General features: G+C 32.2%; 2 protein-coding genes across 4 annotated transcripts in view; both read left to right on the top strand.

Moving 5' to 3' along the window:
• The first annotated feature begins 2,303 nt into the window (after window positions 1-2,303).
• On the top strand, window positions 2,304-12,721 carry LOC110642083 (THO complex subunit 3). The gene is made up of 11 exons (XM_021794025.2): window positions 2,304-2,768; window positions 2,862-2,957; window positions 7,563-7,692; window positions 9,801-9,892; window positions 10,061-10,129; window positions 11,373-11,430; window positions 11,529-11,628; window positions 11,757-11,843; window positions 11,978-12,056; window positions 12,233-12,365; window positions 12,461-12,721. Exons 1-11 carry the CDS (start codon window positions 2,706-2,708, stop codon window positions 12,493-12,495), a joined length of 942 nt encoding a protein of 313 aa, XP_021649717.1. The 5' UTR covers window positions 2,304-2,705; the 3' UTR covers window positions 12,496-12,721.
• A 2,479-nt stretch (window positions 12,722-15,200) lies between these two features.
• The window catches only part of LOC110642081 (prolyl 4-hydroxylase 1), a 35,333-nt gene continuing 27,499 nt past the window's right edge, over window positions 15,201-23,034 (top strand). For 2 of the 3 annotated variants that reach the window (XM_058144038.1, XM_021794021.2), the window contains exons 1-4: window positions 15,201-15,352; window positions 15,786-15,833; window positions 17,384-17,443; window positions 21,913-21,965. In XM_058144038.1, the coding sequence (XP_058000021.1) occupies window positions 15,289-15,352; window positions 15,786-15,833; window positions 17,384-17,443; window positions 21,913-21,965 (225 nt within the window). In that variant the 5' untranslated portion in view covers window positions 15,201-15,288. Of the gene's footprint in view, window positions 15,353-15,785; window positions 15,834-17,383; window positions 17,444-21,912; window positions 21,966-22,798; window positions 22,865-23,034 lie in introns of all 3 variants that reach the window. The other variant, XM_021794020.2, reaches the window with a different exon arrangement.

The raw sequence follows: 23,034 nt of genomic DNA, 5'->3' as shown, positions 1-23,034 counted from the left end.
AAAAAAAATTTCACAGTTTAAATTAATGGACTTTATTATTGTGTAAAAAATTATTATTTTATTATAATGTTATTATTTTGCATAATTGACAACTAAAAAAAATTACATTATTATTATTTGCGATTACTTTATTATTATTATGTAATTTTTGAATAGTTTATTATATTAAAATATATTTTAATTAATACAAATAAATTTTTAGTATAAAATTAAATTAAAAATAAATTTTTAGCACAAAATTACAATTAAAAATAAATATATTTTATATTTATATTATAATATATTTTATATAATAAATAAAAAAAATATACAGTTTAAATCAATGGACTATTTTGTTAATTAAAATAAAATTTCAATGACTATATAGTAATTTACCATTAACTTTCTTAAATTCAATTTAGTCATTTACTACAATTTTGATAACTAAATAAGATTCGGTTATAACACACATAAAATAATATTTTGCTACAACTGTGAATACCTTAAAAATTTTAGATTTTTTTATCCAATGAGCCAAAAATTTTCTACTCATAATCATACCTACTCAATAGGGTGTTTGGTTCCGCTTCTCTAGCTAAAAATCAAAATCGGAACCAAACCTTTGGTTCTTTAACTCTTAGGAATCATAATTATAACCAAACTTTGGTTTTGGTTTCGGTTTGATTCTAAGCAATTTTGGTACGTTTTTATTTCTAGCTTTGGTTTTATTTTAATTTCAATTTCAATTATTATAGCATTTTTGTGTTCATTTTAAAATAGAAAATATCTAATATGAAAACAACAATAAAATAATAATACTAACATTAAAATAATAGTATTAATATCAAAAATATGTTCTTTAATCAAAATATTATATTATCTTTTATATATTTCTTAATTATGTAATATTTAACTAAAAGATATATATAATTAAAAATTAAAATGTATATTATATGACTTATATGTGATTTTGTCATATAATTAAGGTTTATAAAATGATTTAATGCATTCAAGACTAAAATTATTTTAAAAATTTAGAAAAATGAAAGATAATATTAAATTATATATATATATATATATATATATATATATATATATATATATATATATATATATACACACATATGTTTGTATCCGTTGTACATATTTATAATTAAATTTTTTATTTATAATTTTTTGTTAATTTTTCATATATAATATAGTAACATAATAAATAAATAAATAATTATATTAAATAAATATTATATTAAAATATAATTTATTTAAAGATTATTGGCAAAAAAATCCGAACTTTTCTACATCCATTAAAGTTATGTTTCTACATCCAAAAGAACTAAATACAGCCTCATATTATATTTCATTTTTCTATATTTTTTTAATAATTTTAATTATAAATACATTAAATCATCTTATAATTCTTAATTATAAATATATTATTATAGTCTATATATATATATGCTTAATTCATAATTACACTTATATTTGATAATTAAAGATTACATAATTAATAAATAGATAAAAAGTATATTAGATGATATACTTGTACTATTATATTATATAATAGGTTTAATTCTAAATTATATATATAACTTATAGTTAAAGATTATATAATTTAAAAATAATTAAAATATGTATTATACGATATATTAAGTATTAAAAATCTATTTTAAAACTTAAATATTAATTTAAGTATGACTTTTTATGAAAATAATTGCATAAAATTATTTTAAGAATTGAGAACTAAACTAAAATTATATCGAATCAAACCAAAATCGAAAAACCAAAAATCATACCGAATCGAAACTAAAACAACAAAAAACAAGACCGGAATTATACCAAAATTTTGGTACCATGACCTAACTCCAATATACTCATTCCTGTTTCTTTGGTAGCCTTCCAACTCCTTTCTCTTTCACACTCATCTTTAGCACCTCTTCCCCTAGAACTCTTTAAACTATAGCTTGAAGTTTACAAACAACAAGACTTTCCAAAGAGAGTTTTATGAACAAAGTAATTGCATTATTGAATAAAAGGAGAAGATATTGAAGAAATTATTGAATACAAACATAGTATAACCCTTCATCAAGTCTACATTTAATCACTTAATCAAAATCTATGGGCTACTGAATCACCTTTTTATACCTTTCAGATTCCTACAAATTAAATACAATTATTGTTGACAAAAAAAAAAGATTATATTATTAAAAATAAGTTGAACATTTAATGCAAATCTTTTTTATGTAACGCACCCATCACCCATAAAGTGAACACAAAACCTCAGAAACGTGCATAGCTCGGTTCCGTTGTTAAAGACTGGGTTCACGATAATAAATCCTGAGTTTTACACTGGGCTTGGCCTTGGGTCGGGCGAAAGAATGCAGGTCATCAGAATCAAGGCCTGACTTGTGAAACAATATGCATATAGAGAGAGAAGTGAAAGCTGATTGTTTTCTGCCAAAACTCCCACTGGAGCCGCCGGTGGACCGATCAACCTTCTTTCCGAATGTTGGTAAATCCTCCCACACCATTGTTTCTCTGGAAAACCACCGTAAGATAAAAAAAACCCCTAAAGGTTGAAACTGCGCCCTGTAACCCACCTCAAATATTTGGTATCTCCGTCGCCGTTCAAACAGGCTAGAAGCTTCCCGACTGGCCTAGACCTTAAGCAACCCTTTCTCGCCGTCAATCTCACGGTGAAACCCAAGGAATTTGAGGGGTTTGCAGAAATGGAGGAAACGATACCGTTTAAGAATCTTCATAGCAGAGAGTATCAAGGTCACAAGAAGAAGGTTTCTGTTCATTCACAAAAAAAAAAAAAATAGCACGGCTTACTTTCCATATCAAGTTACATTTATTATATTTTTATTATCTTACTTTGGTAGGTGCATTCGGTAGCTTGGAATTGTACTGGCACGAAGCTTGCTTCTGGTTCTGTTGACCAAACAGCTCGTGTTTGGCTCATTGAGCCTCACGGCCATGTAAGTTTGTCTAAATCTTGGTCTCTTGTTTGTGCTGTAATGTTAACTGCTTTATTGTTTGTTGATCAAAGGTAAATTCTTTTTGTTTTGAGGATTTTGGCTTTGTGCAATGTGGAATATTTTATGTCTAAAATTTGAAGTGAGAATGGCTCTTTAATGTATGCGGATTCAAATTAATAGTGGTGTATAGAGGAAAGTTTCCCGTGTTACAGATCGGGTCACTTTTGAATCTTGTTAAATCTTAATTGTATATTTTTGTTTATTGATGGGCCTAGTAATCTTTGCAGTGTAAGTTGTCTAGGATTATGTATTGATTGATTCTAAAAACTCAACTCAGCCTTTATCTCAAAAATTTGGGGCCGGCTATATGAATTTGGGTTAAATCCTCAGTTGTACTCTCTTTTTCTTTTCTTTCTATCCTCTAACCTAATCTAATGTGCTCTACTTGTGTAACTGGAGCCTCCGTATGTCTACGCTTCACATGACCAAAACACCTCAATCTCCCTTCTCTCAACTTATCTTCAATTGACACTACTCCTACCTTTTCTCTAATACTCTTATTACGGACTTTATCTAGTCTAGTATGGCTACTCATCCACCTTAACATTCTCATCTCTGCAACTCTTATCTTACATGCATACGACTCTTTCAGTGCCCAACACGGTAAAATTTTTCTTCCAATTTATTGGGAATCTTACGATCACATAAAACTCTCGTAGCACGTCTCCACTTCAACCATCCGGCTTTAATCCTATGACTAACATCCTCTTCACATCCCTCATCTACTTGAAGGACTGAGCCTAGATATTTAAAGTGATTACTTTGGGGTAGTATCACTCCATTCAAACTAACTCCTTCCCTATCACCAGTTTGGCCTTTCTTGAACTTGCAATGCATGTATTCTGTCTTCGTTCTACTTAACTTAAAACCCTTTGACTCTAGAGTACTTCTTCAAAGTTCTAGCTTTCTATTGACTCCTTCTCGTGTCTCATCTCAACTCATCTCAACTCAACTCAACTCAACTAAGCCTTTATCCCAAAATTTTGGGGTCGGCTATATGGATTCGCTTTCTCCACTCTGAACGATTTTGGGTTAAATCCTCAGAAATGTGTTTCTCGTGTCTCATCTATCAGAACAATATCATCCGCAAACATCATGCACCAAGAAATACTCTCTTGTATATGTTTCGTTAGTTCATGTAAAACTAATGTGAAAAGGTAAGGGCTTATGGCTGATCCTTGGTGTAATCCAATTGAGATCAGAAAATCTCTTGTGTCCCCTCCTACTGTGAGCACAATAGTAGTTGCTCATTCGTACATATCTTTCAATACTTGTATGTACCTAATAGATACCCTCTTTTGTTCTAACACATTCCATAAGACCTCTTTTGTTCTAACACATTCCATAAGACCTCTCTTGGAACACTATCATAAGCCTTCTCCAAATCAATAAAAATCATGTGTAGATATTTTTTCACATCTCTATATTTCTCCATCAAGCTTCTAATGAGAAAGATCGCTTCCATAGTTGAACGACCGGGCATGAAACCAAATTGATTGAGAGAGATAGAAGTATCATGACGTAGTCGATGCTCCACAACTCTCTCCCACAACTTCATAGTATGGCTCATGAGTTTAATTCCCCTATAATTTGAGCAACTCTGTATGTCTCTCTTATTTTTAAAAATAGGTACTAAAATACTCTTCCTCCATTCATCAGGCATTTTCTTTGAGTTTAGAATCTTATTAAATAATTTAGTTAACCATGCCACTCTCATATCTCTCAAATACTTCCACACTTCAATTGGTATTTCATGGGTCCACAGGCTTTACCCACTTCCATTCTCTTAAGTGCTTCCTTTACTTCTAAAGATTTAATCCTTCTAGTATAATTCACATTCTTTTCTATTGTTCTATAATCTATATTCACGTTATTACCATTTTGACTATTATTAAAGAGATCATTAAAATAATTTCTCTATCTTTCTTTAATGTCTTCATCTTTCACCAACACTTTTTCTTCTTTATCCTTAATGCACCTAACTTGATTGAGATCTTGACATTTCATTTCTTTCCTCTTTGCTAATCTATAAATATCTTTCTCCCCTTCTTTAGTTCTAAGTTTCTCATATAACTTTTCAAAGGTCTGTGCTCTTGCTTGACTAACTACCTTTTTTGCCTCTTTCTTTGCTATCTTGTATTGTTCATATGCCTCATTATTATCACATTTAGGTAATTTCTTATACTATTCCCTTTTTCTCTTCACTGCCTTTTGTACTTCCTCATTCCACCACCATCTCTCTTTTGAGGGTGGTTCATGTCCTTTAGACTCTCCAAGTACTTTTCTAGCTACTTCTCTAATCTTTGATGCCATCTGTATCCACATATCATTGGTCTCCATATCCAGCTTTCGTACTTCGGACTTGAAAAGCTCATTTTTGAACTTCACTTGCTTTACTCCTTTGAACTCCCATCACTTTGTTTGAGCTACACTATTTCTTTTGACCTTACTTGAATTGTTCCTAAACTTGACATCCAAGACCACCAACCGATGTTGACTTGTTTAAGCCTCTCCTGGAATGACCTTGTAATCCTTGCATAGAGCTCTATTTGTCTTCCTAGTTAAGAGGAAGTCGATTTGGCTTCTATGTTGTCCACTTTTGAAAGTCACTAAATGTGACTCTCTTTTTATAAAGTAGGTATTTGCTAGTATTAGGTCGTATGTCATAGCAAAATCCAGGATACTTTTTCCCTCCTCATTTCGACTGTCAAAACCAAAACCTCCATGAACATTCTCATAACCTTGTCTATCACTTCCTACATGCCCATTCAAATCTCCACCAATGAAAATATTCTCTTCATTGGATATGCTTTGCATTAAATCATCCATATCTTCCCAAAACTTTTGTTTACTCTCACTGTCTAGTCCTATTTGTGGGGCATAAGCACTAACTATATTTATTGTTTCTCCTTCTAGTACTAGCTTTACTAGTATAATTCTATCTCCTACTCTTTTCACAGCTATTACTGCGTCTTTCAATGTCCTGTCTATGATTATGCCCACTCTGTTCTTGTTTCTCCCCTTTCCGGTAAACCACAGTTTGTACTCTGAATTACCCACTTCCTTACTTTTTTCTCCTACCCATTTAGTCTCCTGAATGCAAGCAATATTCACCCTACTCCTTTCCAAGGTATCCACAAGTTCCATTAATTTTCCTGTAAGTGATCCAACATTCCAAGTACCAACTCTGATCCTCTTCCTATCTTGCTCCTTCCTAATTGGTCTCTTTCTATGATATCTTCTATTGTTTTCTATGTTTATCTCGTGTTCTGTTCCACTATTTATTCTACTATCTGTCTTATGGACTAACTTCTTTACCCACACCCGTCCATGATGTGGGAACCCTTGCTCACTTAACACCACACCCGGGCGCTGGCATGGCGCGTCGCTTTCGGTGAACGCCCTACACCCTTGCATATTTCTCACTACACCCGGGCTCCGATGTAGCGCGTCGTTAGTAGAGGACGCTCCAACGTTTATATCATTTGAATCCATATCATAGGGTGTGATGAAATTTTTACGCTGGATGTCACCTACCGCAACCCTTCTCCTTTATCCGGGCTTTGGGACCGGTTAAGCGCAAACTACTTAGGCGGAGTTTATTGATTGATTCTAAAATCACTTTAAAATTTAGTTTTTTTTTTCCCTTGATTAATATTACTCTTGGATTTTGATCCAATTCATGCTAAAGTTTGTGAGCACAATGTTTTTGAGATTTTGGGATTTTTGGATGGATATTTTGAGGGGTTCTTGAATCATGGCTTTTGGGAAACATTTACTTGTCAAGGTCTCTAAAGTAGATGATAGTCATCATTTTTGGGCAAATTGTTTACACTGAGTCATGATCCAAATTCCAATCCAATATTATTAAAAAGTTTCTCAAAGCTTTAATATTTCTTAACACCTATACTGCCTGCTTTGTTGCCATTCATTTGAAATTGAATATCAAATTTAGTACTAGGACTACTGTTCTCAAGCAGTTTCTATCATATTTTATGTTTCTACACTCATTGGGAAATTAAAAAGGTATAAATTTTTGTAAATTTTGGAAATGTTCATAATTTCTTGCTATAATTGTTTAGGTTGAATTTGGATAATTATTTGAAATTCAAGTATTTTATTAATTGAGATCTTTGTTTAAATTTTATGAATAAGAATTTTTACGTATGAAGAGGAGAGAAAAAATATGCCCAGGTCAAATCATAGAGATCAGAGTGTATTTGAAATTGCACTTTTTTAGTTTTTAAGATCATACTTAAACAAGTTTTCATTCAGGTTCATAAATTTAATTTTCCTTCACCAATTGACCCGCTAAAGCAAACATAGGTATATAACCTCATTCAAGCCCCAGTCCTTTCAATTCAAAAATATTAAGTATCCAAATGCAATCTTACTTTATTATCGTTTTCTTCATTCTGGTGAGTTCATTGTGCTGGTTTTTGTTTATCAATTGTCTTACTTTTCATTTTTTAACTTTTTGTGTTAGACCCAATCCATTATTGGTTATGGAAAGTTCTGTTGTTCATTATTAATACATGCTTGTAGGGTAAAATTAAAGACATTGAATTGAAGGGACATACTGATAGTGTGGATCAGCTTTGTTGGGACCCCAAGCACACTGATCTGATAGCGACTGCATCAGGTGACAAGACGGTTCGTCTGTGGGATGCTCGTAGTAAGTCAATGCTCTGTTTTAGAATCATCTTTAATTAGATCGCTGGGAAATTTTAAATTCAGGTGTCCATTCTCTTAAGACTTTCAGAATTACCTTATATCTTCATGGCAGTGAAACGATACATGCAGTGTGTTGGTTGCTAATTGTGATTGAACTGCTAAAGATATTTCTTGCTTACTACTTAGTAGAAAGTAAAATGTGACTAAACATCAATGGTTTTAAAAGTAGCAAAATGACTGGCCATGCTTTTTCGAGAGGGAGATGCTTGAAAGAAGCAAATTAAATGAAAAAAAAAAAGTGAATTTAGGACTAGAACAGCTGGGAAGTTGTATTATAGGGCTGGTTTACATTGATTTGAAAGCTATAAGGCGTGAGAATTTACTTCAGCTATTAGGTTTTAAAAACAGGTACACCAGGGGAGAAAAACAAACAAGAAAGGTCAGGATTTGAGCTTTTTCAAATGCAAATTTATCAATGTGGCCATTACTCATGAACAGAGTTTGCAGGCAGATTTTAAAGAAATTGATGTTCCTTGATGTGGGTACAAATGGGAAGGGATTTCAAACCTGAATTTTATATTAAAATTTGCTTTCTAAATTGAATGGACATTACAAAATTCTTTAACCTAGTAATCCTTGGGTATCACCTCAAGGTCCCTTAAGGTGATTCTGAAAGTAATTCTAAATTTTGGTTACTTTTAATCTTCATGGGAAATAGACTTCAAAACAAGAAGTAGGACCTTTTGATTACTAATTAGGACATTATTATGACTCAAAACGTATTATCAATGTCAGGCCCAAAAACATTTCAGCATAGCTGGAATACCAACATATCATGAATCTTGAATTTTTGAAAGATCAAACTATGTAAACTAAGGCTTTGCTTGGTAAATATACTCTCTTTTTTTTTTTTTTGTATTTTGTGACAGCAAAAAGGGAGGGGAGAGAGAGAGAGCCTAATTTTCTTGTATAAAAATTCATAAAGTTTCCCTAAAGGGTATGGACTAGAAAGCATGAAAAATTGTTGATGGCGGACTTTTTTCATCTTATATCAGCTCCCCTTGGCAGCAGTAGCTCTGGTGCTTGAGGAAGCCATTTCTTTGGCAATGAAGGCTTGTTTCTCGTGCTTGTTTTGAAATGGATTCGCTCCAACTGTATCTCCGTATCCAAGATAGGGATCATGGTGCTTCATAGGAGATTGATGCTTTGGCTAATGATTTTAGAAACATGTTTTATTCCCATCCTTCTTTCTCGATTAAGAAGTGATGTTACCTAAGGATTCTCCACAGGTATGGATCTGCAAAACAATAAAAAATATTGGGTGGTTGGTTTAGGTAACCTCTTCGATGCTTAATTCAGAATGGGGAACTGGAGAATGAAAGTGGAGAATGAATGAGAGAGTAAGATTGGATTGTGCATACCTAACAACTCCCATATATATAGGCATAAGTTAGACTCTCAGTTGGAGTAGGAATTTGAGTTGAGATAGAACTTGATCTCTAGATATCTCGGATAATGGTTGCTAGAGTCCTTATTGAATTAGGAATTCATCTTGGACTTAAGATTCTAACTCTGTCAGGTGAGTATCTCGAAATCCTATCCGAGCGAGGGAGATAGTCTCCCAAATCTTGTCTGGGCACCCGGGCGACCAACCTTCACCTGGTTGGGTGCCTGTGTGGACGACCGACCCTACTTAGGCAGGTCAAAGTGGGCGCGTAGCATCAGAAAGATTAGTATAGGCTAGGAGTGTGCCAATTGGTTAGGCTGTTAGGCTAGGTTGTTGTGGTTAGGCTGTTAGGCTAGGTTGTTGTCTTCTAGGATGGACTACCAATCCTCTTATCCATCTTCAATTGTTGTTGGATATGTATGCTAATTGTGTATCAGCTTCTTCCCATCTGTATAATGACTTGGGTCAAGGAAAAAGGAAAAAAGAGAGAGAGAGAGAGAGAGAGAGAGAGAGAGAGAGAGAAAGCACTGTACATTGTCCTAGTTAAACTCTATTAATTCTAGACTGTATCATCAAAATTCTAAATTGTCTATGCCAGTTGACTCACTATAGTTCTTCATCATTGAAAAGAAGCTAAATCAGTTTGGTTTTCTGTGCTGCAGGTGGAAAATGCTCTCAGCAGGCAGAACTTAGTGGGGAGAATATAAACATCACCTATAGACCTGATGGAACCCATGTAGCTGTTGGGAACAGGGTATGCCCTATGTTAGGAAGATCTTTGGTCCTTTTAATCATATAATCCTATATGCTTACATTATGGATGTGTATAATCATCAGTTTCTGTAGGATTTTTTGGTTGTCAGCAATTCTTGCAGCACACTAATAAGCCATTATTATCATTCTGTTGTTTAATCTACCATAGGATGATGAACTGACAATACTGGATGTTCGCAAATTTAAGCCAATTCATAGGCGCAAGTTCAATTATGAGGTATTTCTTTTGTTCAAACTGACAATATTCATTTCTCTTTACATTGCGTGCAAGGCATATGCTACTTTGCCCAAAAAAAAAAAAAAGGCATATGCTATGAGCCTCTGTTCAATTTGGCGTGTGAACATGGTTTTTAAGGCATGCCTCCAGCACAAGGCACAAGGGGCGCAGCCCTCAATATCTCAACCCTTGAAAGGCAGGCGACCTTCAACAGGTGCATGCCTTTTTGTCTAGGCATGCGTCTAGGCACACCTCTGCAACATTTCACTGAAATTTCAGCAAGATCCTCTTATTTGTCTCTGAGAGATTGACTTGTATATATCTACGTACATACGTATACAAAATTATACATGATAAAGGAATTTATGCAAGATTAAAGCTCATTACAAAAGAAGAGGCAAAAATTATGTTTGTCAACATAAGACTAAAATTACTTTGATTTTGGAATGAGATTAATTCCTAAAATCTTTTTGATATAAGTAGATTTTCCTATTTTTGATTTCATATGATATGACCTATTTGTTATAAGTTGACATTTGCATTTGTAAATATTGTATTTGCTAGTTGTCTTGAGTTGACTTTACTTTTTCCACTTTTTTGGTTGCCTCCTTTCTTTTCCAAATTTAATTAAACTTTGTTTTCACTGTCCCTTTTCTTTTTCTTTTCATGTCCATTACTCTTTTTCCTTTTTCTATATGCCTATTTGTTTCTATCTCTTGTCTTGGTGCTTTTGTTCTTTTGGATTTTTTGCATTGCTTTTAGCTTAGTTGTTATAGAAGAAAATGTTGCCTATTAACCTAACCTGTATGAATTGATGTTATATTGTTTATTTGACCATAAGCAATTTGCAGTTAAGGGAAGAAAAGAGGTTAGATTGACAACCTACAACATATATTCTTATAGGGTTTGGTGTTTTTTTTTTTTTTTTTTGGGAAAATTGTTTCCATTTAGTAGGAATTTTGGAATATGGTTGAGAGTCTTTATTTCTTTTGCTCCTCATATCACGTAGGCCTTTGCGCCTTTAATAACTATGGTTGTGAAGAAAACACTTGGAAGCTCACATGAAATGTTTTTGGCATCTGTGTAAATTCTCAATTGATCCATGCGAACCTTGAGACAACATGGACTTGATATAGAAACCAACATAGGATTTTTATCTTGTGCATGTAGCTTTTCATTTTAGTTAAACTTTAAATTAATTGGCTTAGGCCTTAATTTCTCATATGCTTTCGTCTTTTTTCAGGTAAATGAGATTGCTTGGAATATGACAGGAGAGATGTTCCTTTTGACAACTGGGAATGGTATAATGTTCCAAGCAGTTTTTCTTTTGTTGCTGATGTGTTGCATTACCCACATCACGTTTTTAAATTCTTGAATATTCCATTTAACTTCCATTCAGGTACTGTTGAAGTGCTAGCATACCCATCTCTTCGACCACTTGACACAGTTGTAGCTCATACAGCTGGTTGCTACTGCATTGCAATAGATCCAAAGGGAAGGTGAACTGCAAAGCTTTCTAAATTCTCTTAGGCTATTTGAACGTTACAGCAGCTTGGTGCTATCAAACCTATGTAAGCATATGATGAAATCATGGAACCATTATGTTAACCTTTTCCTTTCTTGACAGATACTTTGCAGTTGGAAGTGCTGATTCCTTAGTTAGCCTTTGGGATATCTCAGAGATGCTTTGTGTCCGAACATTTACGAAGCTAGAGTAAGTTCCACAATAATTCTGTATTACTTGCGGAACTTCGGATTGTTTAAAAATTATTTCCCTTTAGTTTTTTTCCCCTCAAATGACTAGCATTAACTGCACGAAATAAAACAATGACATTTGTGTTCTTTCAGATGGCCTGTCAGGACAATAAGCTTCAACCACACGGGAGATTATATCGCATCTGCTAGCGAAGACTTGTTCGTTGATATAGTATGTGCTCTTGGAACATCTCTTTCCAATCTTGAGAGTTTGTTTGCTACGATATATTTTTTGTTTGCATACTATTTTTGCCTAATCTAGAGTCGATAATAATATGTATGCCTTGTGAAATAGTCCAATGTTGCCTAATCTAGAGTAAATAATAATATGTATGCCTTGTGAAATAGTCCAATGTTCATACTGGACGCTCCTTGCATCAAATCCCATGTAAAGCTGCCATGAATAGTGTTGAGTGGAATCCTAAGTACAATTTGCTTGCATATGCTGGGGATGATAAGACCAAATATCAGACTGATGAAGGTATTGCAATCTTGTACTGTATTTTAGGCAGTTTAAACCTGTTGTAGTTTCCTTATGGTGTCTTTTAATCATGTTTTGTATGATTTTTTTTACAGGTGTTTTTCGAATATTTGGCTTTGAGAATCCCTAAATTATACCAGAGCTTGGGCTAGCATCATGTTGTAACATCAGAATTATTGGTCTCCTTTTGTTCGATTGGCTTTTGATTTTTTTTGGGTACAAAAAAAAAATTTTTGAAGTCAAGAGGTGCCAGGGATTTGCCTTAAATTGTTTGCTTTAAATTATGTCCTTATTATGTTTGATCTTGTTCATGAAATATGAATTTATGTTTTGTTTTAAATTATTTCCTTGTTATATTTGATCTTCTTCATGAAATATGTATATCTTCTTTTATTATAGTTGTCGCAGTTATGATCAAATAAATTATGAACTTTGTGTATTTTTTTTCAATTATATTACGCTTTTTAAAAAAAAAAAAAATTATCAATCTAGTTTATGAGATAGTAGTTTTATTTTAGTTATATCTAATGAGTTTAAAGAAAATACAACTACTAATAGGGCACTAAAATAGAAAGTGAAATATTCTGATTCAGAATAAGTGAGCCCATTTGAGTCCTAAGAGCCACTGAGCAAAGGGTGTTTTGCAAAATTTTTTTGGGGTAATTTCAAAAGCTTATGTTGTAATTTAGCGCATTATCATTTAATAGAGAAATTTTCGTTTGATCAATTTGGTACCTTGAGGTTTTATGACATCACATTGTCTCTACATCTGTTAAAAGAATACTGGTGTGGCAATTTCAATTAGTGTTAATGCCATGTTTGCATTTTGTTAGTGGATGCAAGGACAATGCGATTTTTGCAACAAAGTGGTCCCTATCATTAATTTACTGTTAATTTATTTTTCAATTGAATTAATTCTCGATATTTTGATAACATGAATAATTTAGTTTATGTATTTTCAATAAATTATTTCTTTATTTTTCAAATTTTATATTTCAATAATTATATATATATATTATTTAAATTTAAAATATAAAATTAAATTATCACATATACATATATTATTTAAAAAATATAATAAATATAATTTTTTCTATTAAAATATCTTCTGTGCATCATGTCCTAAATTATTAGAAATAATTGTGTTAAAACATATTTATTCATATTTACAATTTATAGATCCATTAAATATATTTGAGTGTGATAAAACACATTTAAATTATGATGGTTAAAATAATTTTTTTTTATATTTTTACTAATTTATAATTAAATTTTACAGACAAATATTATATTACTTAAATTCATAAATTTCATAATAAGAATTATTTTATTTATATTATTAAATTTATTGCGTTTGGCTAATATTGTGAAATATGAATAAATAAAGAATTATTATATTCTGATATTTATTAATTTGATTAATAAAATATTTATCAATAAAATTAACTATAAATTATTAAAAAATATAAAAAATATTTTAACCATCATAATTTTGAACCTGTTTCATCATAATAGACACTACATATTTTTTAATGTGTGAACACACACATATATAAAATTTAGGACATGATACACAAAAGACCTTTTAGAGTTCGTTTATTTTGTAAAAATTAATTTATATATAAAAAATATTTTTTATAAAAAATATTTTTTAAGAAAACAATTTTCACTTATTTGATTTCAATATTAAATTAATAGTATATATTTATATTATATATTTATAAGCATTTGCATATTTTAATAAAATTTTTAACATGGCTTTCTCTTTTTTTTTTTAAATTATTTTCTTTAAAAATGTCTTAATTTTTTTTATTAAAAAATATTTTCTACCAATTCATTTTCTAAGCATTTCAAACACTAAAAACTGCCAATTTTTTACAAAATAAACATAGCCTTAACAAAAAATTATAATTCTTATATATTTAAAATAATATATGCACATCTCATATTCTAAATTTAAATATAATATATAATTTTTTAAATATAAAATATATTAACTATTTAAACACAAAATTTGAAAAGAGGGAACTAGTTTATTTAATTTGGTAATTTACAATTATGTCTCGGAGGTAGCTCTTTTTTCACATAAAAAATATTAATTAGATTAACTTAATTTTATCCTATTAAATTCTTAGATATTAAAATTTTAATATTTGAAAATTTTATTTTTGGTTTGTAATTTTTTTTATTTATTGATTTGAGATTTTTTTTTTCAAAATCTGCCACTAATAATAAAATTTATAAATTAGTCCTTGATATATTTTTAGTAACAATTTATCCTTAAAATTTAATATATGTTAACAAATTATTCTCCATCTAAATTGATCTTTTAAAACTATTTAACCCTTTTTCTAAAACTATTTAATCCTTAAAATTTTATTTTATTAATAAAATAATTGATACATTTAAATTTTATATTTAAACACTTATTATTTTATTTTATATTTAAATGATTATATAAATTATTTTAAGCCTATGTCGCTACATATATAAATCCCATAATTATCACTAATAATTATCCCATAATTATTTTTAACTTTTAGTTATATTATTTAAATATTTAAAAAGTTAAATTAATTTTTTATTTTATTAATATTTATAATATTTTAAAAATTAAATATTAATTTAAATGCTTAAATTAATAATTATATTTTTTAAAAATTAAATACTTAATTTTCTCACCTTCTATAAAATACAAAATAGTCTAAAGGTCCCGCTATTTTAAATATTTAAACACAATATATTTTTTAATAAAAAAATATATTAATATATTTTTTCCCCTCTCGCTGCCCCTGTCCATTTTTACTCTATTCTACTCTCTCTCTCTCTCTCTCTCTCTCTCTCTCTCTCTCTCTCTCTCTCTCTCTCTCTATATATATATATATATGCGATATTGCTTTCGAGAGAACCAGAGAGAAGAGCCATGGCTTCTGCCATGAAAATCGTATTCGGTCTCCTAACCTTCGTCACCGTTGGAATGATATTAGGTGGCTTCCCCTCTATCTCTTTATCTACACACCTACTTTTATGTATTTATAGACGCAAAACGCAAAGTGATTATTCTTTTCTGAATTTTTGAATTCTTTGGGATTTCCACTTGTAAGCGACCATCATCAAGATTTGTTAGGGAGATGATCCTCTTTTTCTTGTAGTTCATAATTTGCAATGCATTTGATTTTAGAAATTTGTACCTGCATTGACCGGGAAGTTGACTGTGATTTGTAGTGGTGATCTTTTAGATGTGCCATAGGGATGATGCAAGATTGCCTTGTGATTCTGTGAAATCCATTTTGATATGCCCATTCACTTACAACATAAGTTTGGAATGATAATTTGCACAATTGCATCCTGATGAACCTTTATATTCTGTGCTTAATTGTGTACAGTGGTGCTCATTTTTTTTTTTTTTGGGAACTGCAGGTGCTTTGTTTCAGTTATCTTTTATACACAAGTTGGAAGATTCATATGGTAATTTTGTTGGTTCTTTTGCACTTGGTGACTTTTAGTTTGATAAAGTTTTTATGTAGCTTATGCTTGCATGCTATGTTAATGCGTGTGGGTTTTTCATACTTTTCAGCATTTGCTTCATAATGGAAAACAAATTCTTTGTGGGGCGTTTAATATTTTTTTCAGTATCAAATATCTTATGGGTAATTGGGAAGATGTAGAAGTTTTTAACTTAGAAATCCATGGTAATTGGAAGCTTACATACCAAATACACAGTACCACAACTACTAAACATGTCCACTAATTTTGTTACTAGTAACACAAGAATTATGGAATGTGGAGTTTTTGGCATTTTGATTGCTTTCTTTATCCCCTAAAGAATGATGAATGATCATTATATAAATGCAATGATCTGAGGCAAAATTGAGAGAAAACAGTCTGTTGATTACTGGAGGGTTGGTCTGTTGATTACTGGAGGATTGGTGACCTTTACATGATGTGAAAAACTTCAATTTAGTGAGAAATTCAATATAATGGCCATTATATAACAGTAACAAACATATCTTGTCTTTTTTTGGTTTCTAGCATTTTCAGTAGTGACCGAACAGCATTCATTAGCATATGAATCTCAGATAACTCATAGGAAAAGTTTTCATAGAAGACCAAAAATTTAAAATGATATGAATAAGTGTTGTTGAATTATTCCAGATTGTTCTGGATTGTCTTGGTTTCTAAGGCTTGATGAAAGAGGAGAATGAGAAGAGCTAGCAAATCTCTCTCTCTCTCTCTCTCTCTCTCTTTCTCTCCCCCCATGGGAATATTAGTTTCCATTATTTTTCATTGTTTGTTAATTGCCATTTTTCCCCTCTTCTCCTTCTTTTAATAAGTTCAGCCTTCTTTTTTCTTTCTCATTAAAAATAGAACTCTGAGTCGCATTGTGATTAATTTCTGTTTTAACTTCATTTTCTCAGCGTGTTCATTTTACAGCTTATTGATGTTTTTCAACTTGATTTCTGCAATTATTTGAAGTTCATTAGTCTGTATTTTGATTATTTATTTATTTATTTATTTTTATGATGTTAGTCTTCTTTGTTACATTAGTTGATTTCTTGCAAGTGCTGATAAATATGTAATTAACCATGCATGTGCATGTGTGGATGCACAACTGTGTTACATTTCTGCATGCATCTGTTTCTCACCTAACATATTTATAGGTAATGATGTGATAATGAACAACTCCTTATTGAGATTAGTGAGCAAGCAGGTTATGAAAGAATTTATGCTGGTTGGTTAAAGTTAATGGCTTTGGTTTTTAAATTTGTGTGAGCAGCAGCAGCGGAAGTATTTTAACAATCAATGGTTCTGTCCTACATGCTATTAAGTTTAAATTTAAGAATATAAATTAAGGATGTTAAATTCTGATAAAATTAGCATCCACTGAAGAGTCTTGAATATTTATATCATTTATGATTGCAGAAGTTACATTTCTTTTTTTCTTTATACAATATGAATTGCTTAAGAACCAGAATTAACGTTGCGGTTTATTTTCTTTGGAACCATGTCCTTTATAGGCACCAAGTTTCCATCACTGCACAAATTTCAAAATGATGGCTATCTTCAGTTGCCCAAAGGTTGGTAAGGTTCCTATTTATCACTGTTCAGATGCAAATACACCCTCCCCAATGGTAGTTTGCATAGGGAAATACTAATGTTAACAAAATATAGTGAGTTAACTTTGGAGAAAGAGCCTGAAATGTGATAGCTGAAGCTTGTGATTGTGCTAATTATATATTGGGTGAATTACAAAATAGTCCACCAGATTTGGCATAATTAATGAGTCGGTCTCCGTATTTTGAAAATTGAACTATCACATCCAGATAGTTTGAAACCATTTACACATGAGTCCTGTCCAAATTTACTGTTAAAGAAACTTAAAAAGACATTACTACCCTTATAATTACATTTACACCAAATTTGCACAATCTACGCCTCCCTCTTTTCCCCTCTCATATTCTGCCTCTCTCTGCCCTCTCTCCCTTCTCTTTCCTTCTGGTCTCTCCCTTCTCCCTTTCTACTCCCTCTCTCCCCCCTCTTTCTCTCTCTCGCCGCCTCCCCCAACAATCACAAAGAAGCGATCCAAATTCTAATTCCATCAGCTCCCATAAACAAACTCAACACTCATATGTAATAATTCAAAAGAAAGATAATTGGATCTTTACAAAACAAAACAAGAATAAAGACGTAACAAAAATAAATATTTCGTACCAAACAAAATCAAAATCCATGAGCTGAGATCTTTGATTCCAAAAATTATGATTCCAATCAGGTTCTAATTACATGGAGAAAAAAAAAGCCAAAACAAAATTGTAACAATTTAATAAAGAAAATAATCGAAATAAACAACATCCCAAAAATTCCAGAAATTTAAATTCATTACAAATGCTAAATAGCAAAACTCACCATTAAGTGGGACAACATCAAGTGGAGAAAGATGCAATGTCTAGCATATGGGGGACCCTTCCCTTTGTCCTAAACTCTACGAAGCTAAAGTCACGAACTTAACACCTCCTTGCGAAGCCCCAGATCATGAGCCCAGCTCCTTGCAAAGCTCTAGAGCTTGAACCTAACAAAGCTCAAGATCAACCTTGATCGTTGACGAAATGGGACTATTCTGCAAATGATAAACTAATTGATTCTCATCCTCATGCTTGACTGGCCATGACCTTTTTCTCTTTGGTGCTGCATATTTGTATAAAGATCATAGGAAACCATCAACAACATCCCAAAATCCAAAAGTGCAACCTGCTCTTTCAAATTGTTGTATGAAACACGAAATGAAAATAATGAATCTTGTTTGGATTCCAAATTTTCCTTTTTTTTTGGTTTCTTGGCAACCAAAGAGAGCATTGCTAGGAAGAGCCAAAATGAAATGAACCTGCTTGAGCTTTTGATGGCTCAATCACTCAAGCAACTTACCAATTGTAGACATGGGAGTGGCAAATGTGCTAGAATTAGTGGGAGGAATTGAAGATGACTGAACTATGGTGGAAGGTGAGTTGGAGATTGGTGAGGAAACTCTGCATTTGGCATCATCACTTGTGGACTTATTGTTGCCCACTTCTCTTGAATCAAACTTGATCGAATCATTTGCAATAACTTCTTGCTTTATAGGTCCTTGAGGCTGCCTCGTTATGCCATACAACACCTCAATGATTGGGATCTCAGTCTCCTCATGGGTTGAGGAAGTAAACTTAGAAATGGATTGAGGAAGTAAACTTAGAAGGATTTTGACAGTCTTTGCTTTGGCCCTTTAGGTTTCTATAGCAACAAAACACTCATTATTGAGTTGAACAAAAAGATCCCATCAAAATCTATTGAACATAGATGTCAAATGATAGGATTGACCATCTTCTTAATTGAAGCATGAGAAGAAGATAACAAGATTGGAGTTGGGGATGTAGGTGCTGAAACGAACATCGCTGCAACGTTTGTTCCACTCAATCTCATCAGAAGGAAGATCACAATTTTGCATAGAGGAGAGGAGAGGAGAGGAGATCACAATTCCATAGAGAGAGGGTGGGTTCAATCAAGTGGTTGGGAAGAAGGGCATTTGGTTGATGGGTTGTGGGGGTTTTAAGAGGGATATTATAGGGATAAAAAGTCTCCTCTGTCATTCAACTGTTGTTGACTAACATAATATGCCACAAAACTTGATAGGAAGGTTTAAGGTTTAGGGTTGACAGAAGCAATATATAAGGATGTAATAATTTGATTTTCTAGATACAGTTGATCGACTGATTAATTATGATAAGGCTTAGAGACTATTTTGTAATTCACCATATGTTAGATACATGGTCAGTTATTTTTGAGGCATCAAAATATAGTGAGTAAGCTTTGGTGAAGGGACCACAAATGTGATTGCTGAAACTTGTAATTCTATTAAGCATATGTTAGATATATGGAGAAAGATATTTATATAAGCGCAGGCTTTTGAAAAGTTATATGAGAAACTTGGAACTAAAGAAGGGGAGAAAGATATTTATAGATTAGCAAGGAGGAGAGAAAAGAAATGTCAAGATTTCAATCAAGTTAGGTGCATTAAGGATAAAGAAGGAAAAATGTTGGTGAAAAATGAGGACATTAAAGAAAAATGGAGAAATTATTTTGATGATCTCTTTAACAATAGTTAAAGTGGTAATAGTGTGAATATAGGCTACAGAGCAATAGAAAAGAATGTGAATTATACTAGAAGGATTAGATCTTTAGAAGTAAAGGAAGCACTTAAGAGAATGAAAGTTGGTAAAGTCTGTGGACCTGATGGAATACCAATTGAAGTGTGGAAGTGTTTGGGAGATATGGGAGTGGCATGGTTAACTAAATTGTTTAATAAGATTCTAAACTCAAAGAAAATGCCTGATGAATGGAGTAGTATTTTAGGACCTATTTTTAAAAATAAGGGAGACATACAGAGTTGCTCAAACTATAGAAAAATTATACTCATGAGCCATACTATGAAGTTGTGGGAGAGAGTTGTGGAATATCGACTACGTCATGACACTTTTATCTCTACTAATCAATTTGGCTTCATGCCCGGTCGTTCAACTATGAAAGCGATCTTTCTCATTAGAAGTTTGATTGAGAAATATAGAGGTGTGAAGAAAGATCTACACATGGTTTTTATCGATTTGGAGAAGGCTTATGATAGTGTTCCAAGAGATATCTTATGGAGAGTGTTAGAACAAAAGAGGGTATCTATTAGGTACATACAAGTGTTGAAAGATATGTATGAAGGAGCAACTACTATTGTGCGCACAGTGGGAGGGGATACAAGAGATTTTTCTATCTTAGTTGGATTACACCAAGGTTCAGCTGTAAGCCCTTGCCTTTTTACATTAGTTTTAGATGAATTGACGAAACATATACAAGAGAGTATCCTTTGGTGCATGATGTTTGTGGATGATATAGCTTTGATAGCTGAGATGAGAGAAGGAGTCAATAGAAAGCTAGAGCTTTGGAGAAGTACTCTAGAGTCAAAGGGCTTTAAGTTAAGTAGAACGAAGACAGAATACATGCATTGCAAGTTCAGTTAAGGCCGAACTGGTGATAGGGAAGGAGTTAGTTTGGATGGAGTGGTACTGCCCCAAAGTAATCACTTTAAATATCTCGGCCCAATCCTTCAAGTAGATGGGGGATGTGAGGAGTATGTTAGTCATAGGATTAAAGCCGGATGGTTGAAGTGGAGAAGTGCCACGGGAGTTTTATGTAATCGCAAGATTCCCAATAAATTAAAAGGAAAATTTTAACGTATAGTCATACGATCGGCCATGTTATATGGTAGTGAGTGTTGGGCACTGAAGGAGTCGTATGTGTCTAAGATAAGAGTTGTAGAGATGAGAATGTTAAGGTGGATGAGTGGCCATATTAGACTAGATAAAGTTCGTAATGAGAGTATTAGAGAAAAGTTAGGAGTGGTGCCAATTGAGAATAAGTTGAGAGAAGGGAGATTGAGGTGGTTTGGTCATGTGAAGCATAGACATACGGAGGCTCCAGTTAGACAAGTAAAGTACATTAGGTTAGAGGATAGAAAGAAAAAAAGGGGTAGACCTAAACTGACTTGGAGGAGAGTAGTACAACATGACCTAGAAGCATTATATATTTCCGAGGATTTAATCCAAAATCGTTTAGAATGGAGAAAGAGAATCCATATAGCCGACCTCAAATTCTTGGGATAAAGGCTTAGTTGAGTTGAGTTGAGTTTTAATATATGTTTTGCCCTCAATGGTAGTCTTTATTAGTAATACATGCATGACTAGAGTACCCTGAATACCATTATTATGAACAATTAAACTGCTTGATTTCAGCATGTAGAGGTAAAGATGTTTTCATCATTTTATGTTGTAAAACATTTGGTTTTCCTCTAGAGAGTTGTTTGACGTAGTGTCGTATGATAGATTAATTGAAAAATCCTCTAGAGAGTTGTTTGACATAGTGTTGTGTGATAGATTAATTGAAAAATATAGTTTTATATGTTTGGTTATTACTTTCTGTTCTCTCTCTCTCTCTCTATCTCTCTCTTTCTCTCTCTCTTAATAATTTTCAGGTATTCCTCATTGGGATAATGATAGAGAAGCTGAAATTTTACGTCTTGGACACGTATGTTTGCTATCTTAAGCCCATGATTACCCAAATGAAGTGAAAAATGCTATTTTGTGTCTGTACTAATGCTTACCCCAAATTATCAAGTGAAAGGCAATTCAATGACAATGTCATTTATTGAGACGCAGGGAAGAGTTAATGAAAGATAATATAATACCATGAAAGAAAAAGAAAAACAAATCTATTGAATATAATTATCATGGGTTGGGAACATGCTAAATGGTGTACCTTGTTGTTTGTGCTTATGTTTTTCATTATATTCCTGATAGGAAATATCTTGTACATTCATCTTTATACCATTATGGTACATTTCTAACAGATTTTGGTTTCTTGTTATGATTAAATTTTGGTAAATGATATTGCATGTTGTGCTCATTACTATGGGTGACATTTATGTGATGCATCATTAGAGTGAGTTTGAAACATTTCTGTTATAGGATCATTGGCTTGTGAACTATTGTCTTGATGCTCTACAAATGGATAGAGGGGATGGATATGTCCTCTTTTCCCTTTGATCTTCTAGTGTTGAGCTGGGTAGGTTATTATCACAAATTGTTATGATATAGCAATAACATTAATGCATCATAGAGTTTTCCTTTCTCTTAAATGCACAGTAGCACTTTTTTTTTTTCCTTCTTTAAAAAATGGAAAAACTTTTGTTTTTTAAGGTCTCAATTTCAGTTTGTTTTTACATTTTGCTTTTGGGATATTTATGAAAGTTGTAATCTTAAATGGAACTTAACTTCACTCATATTTTTATTTAATTTTAAAAATGAAAATCATGCTTTCAATGGCAAATCTTAATTCTTTTCCTTCATTTGTTGATGTAGGTCAAACCCGAAATAATTAGCTGGTCGCCACGAATCATTTTATTACATAATTTTTTGAGCATGGAGGTATCTTTAATTGCCTATATCCTAATATTCAATTGAGCTTCTCTTTTGACCCAACAAAAAAAGGGAGAAAGAAATAAACTTGTCTTGATTAATTTTGTTGGATGTTGAATTGGATTTACCCTATGCAAGAGTAAGTTTCTGGGGGGCCAATTCCTATTAGCTTAAAAGTC

This window comes from Hevea brasiliensis, chromosome 1, assembly GCF_030052815.1.
Source record: "Hevea brasiliensis isolate MT/VB/25A 57/8 chromosome 1, ASM3005281v1, whole genome shotgun sequence".
NCBI classification, from domain to species: Eukaryota; Viridiplantae; Streptophyta; class Magnoliopsida; order Malpighiales; family Euphorbiaceae; genus Hevea; species Hevea brasiliensis.
The sequence above is the reverse complement of the archived record's forward strand: the minus strand, read 5'-3'. Positions and strand labels throughout refer to the sequence as shown.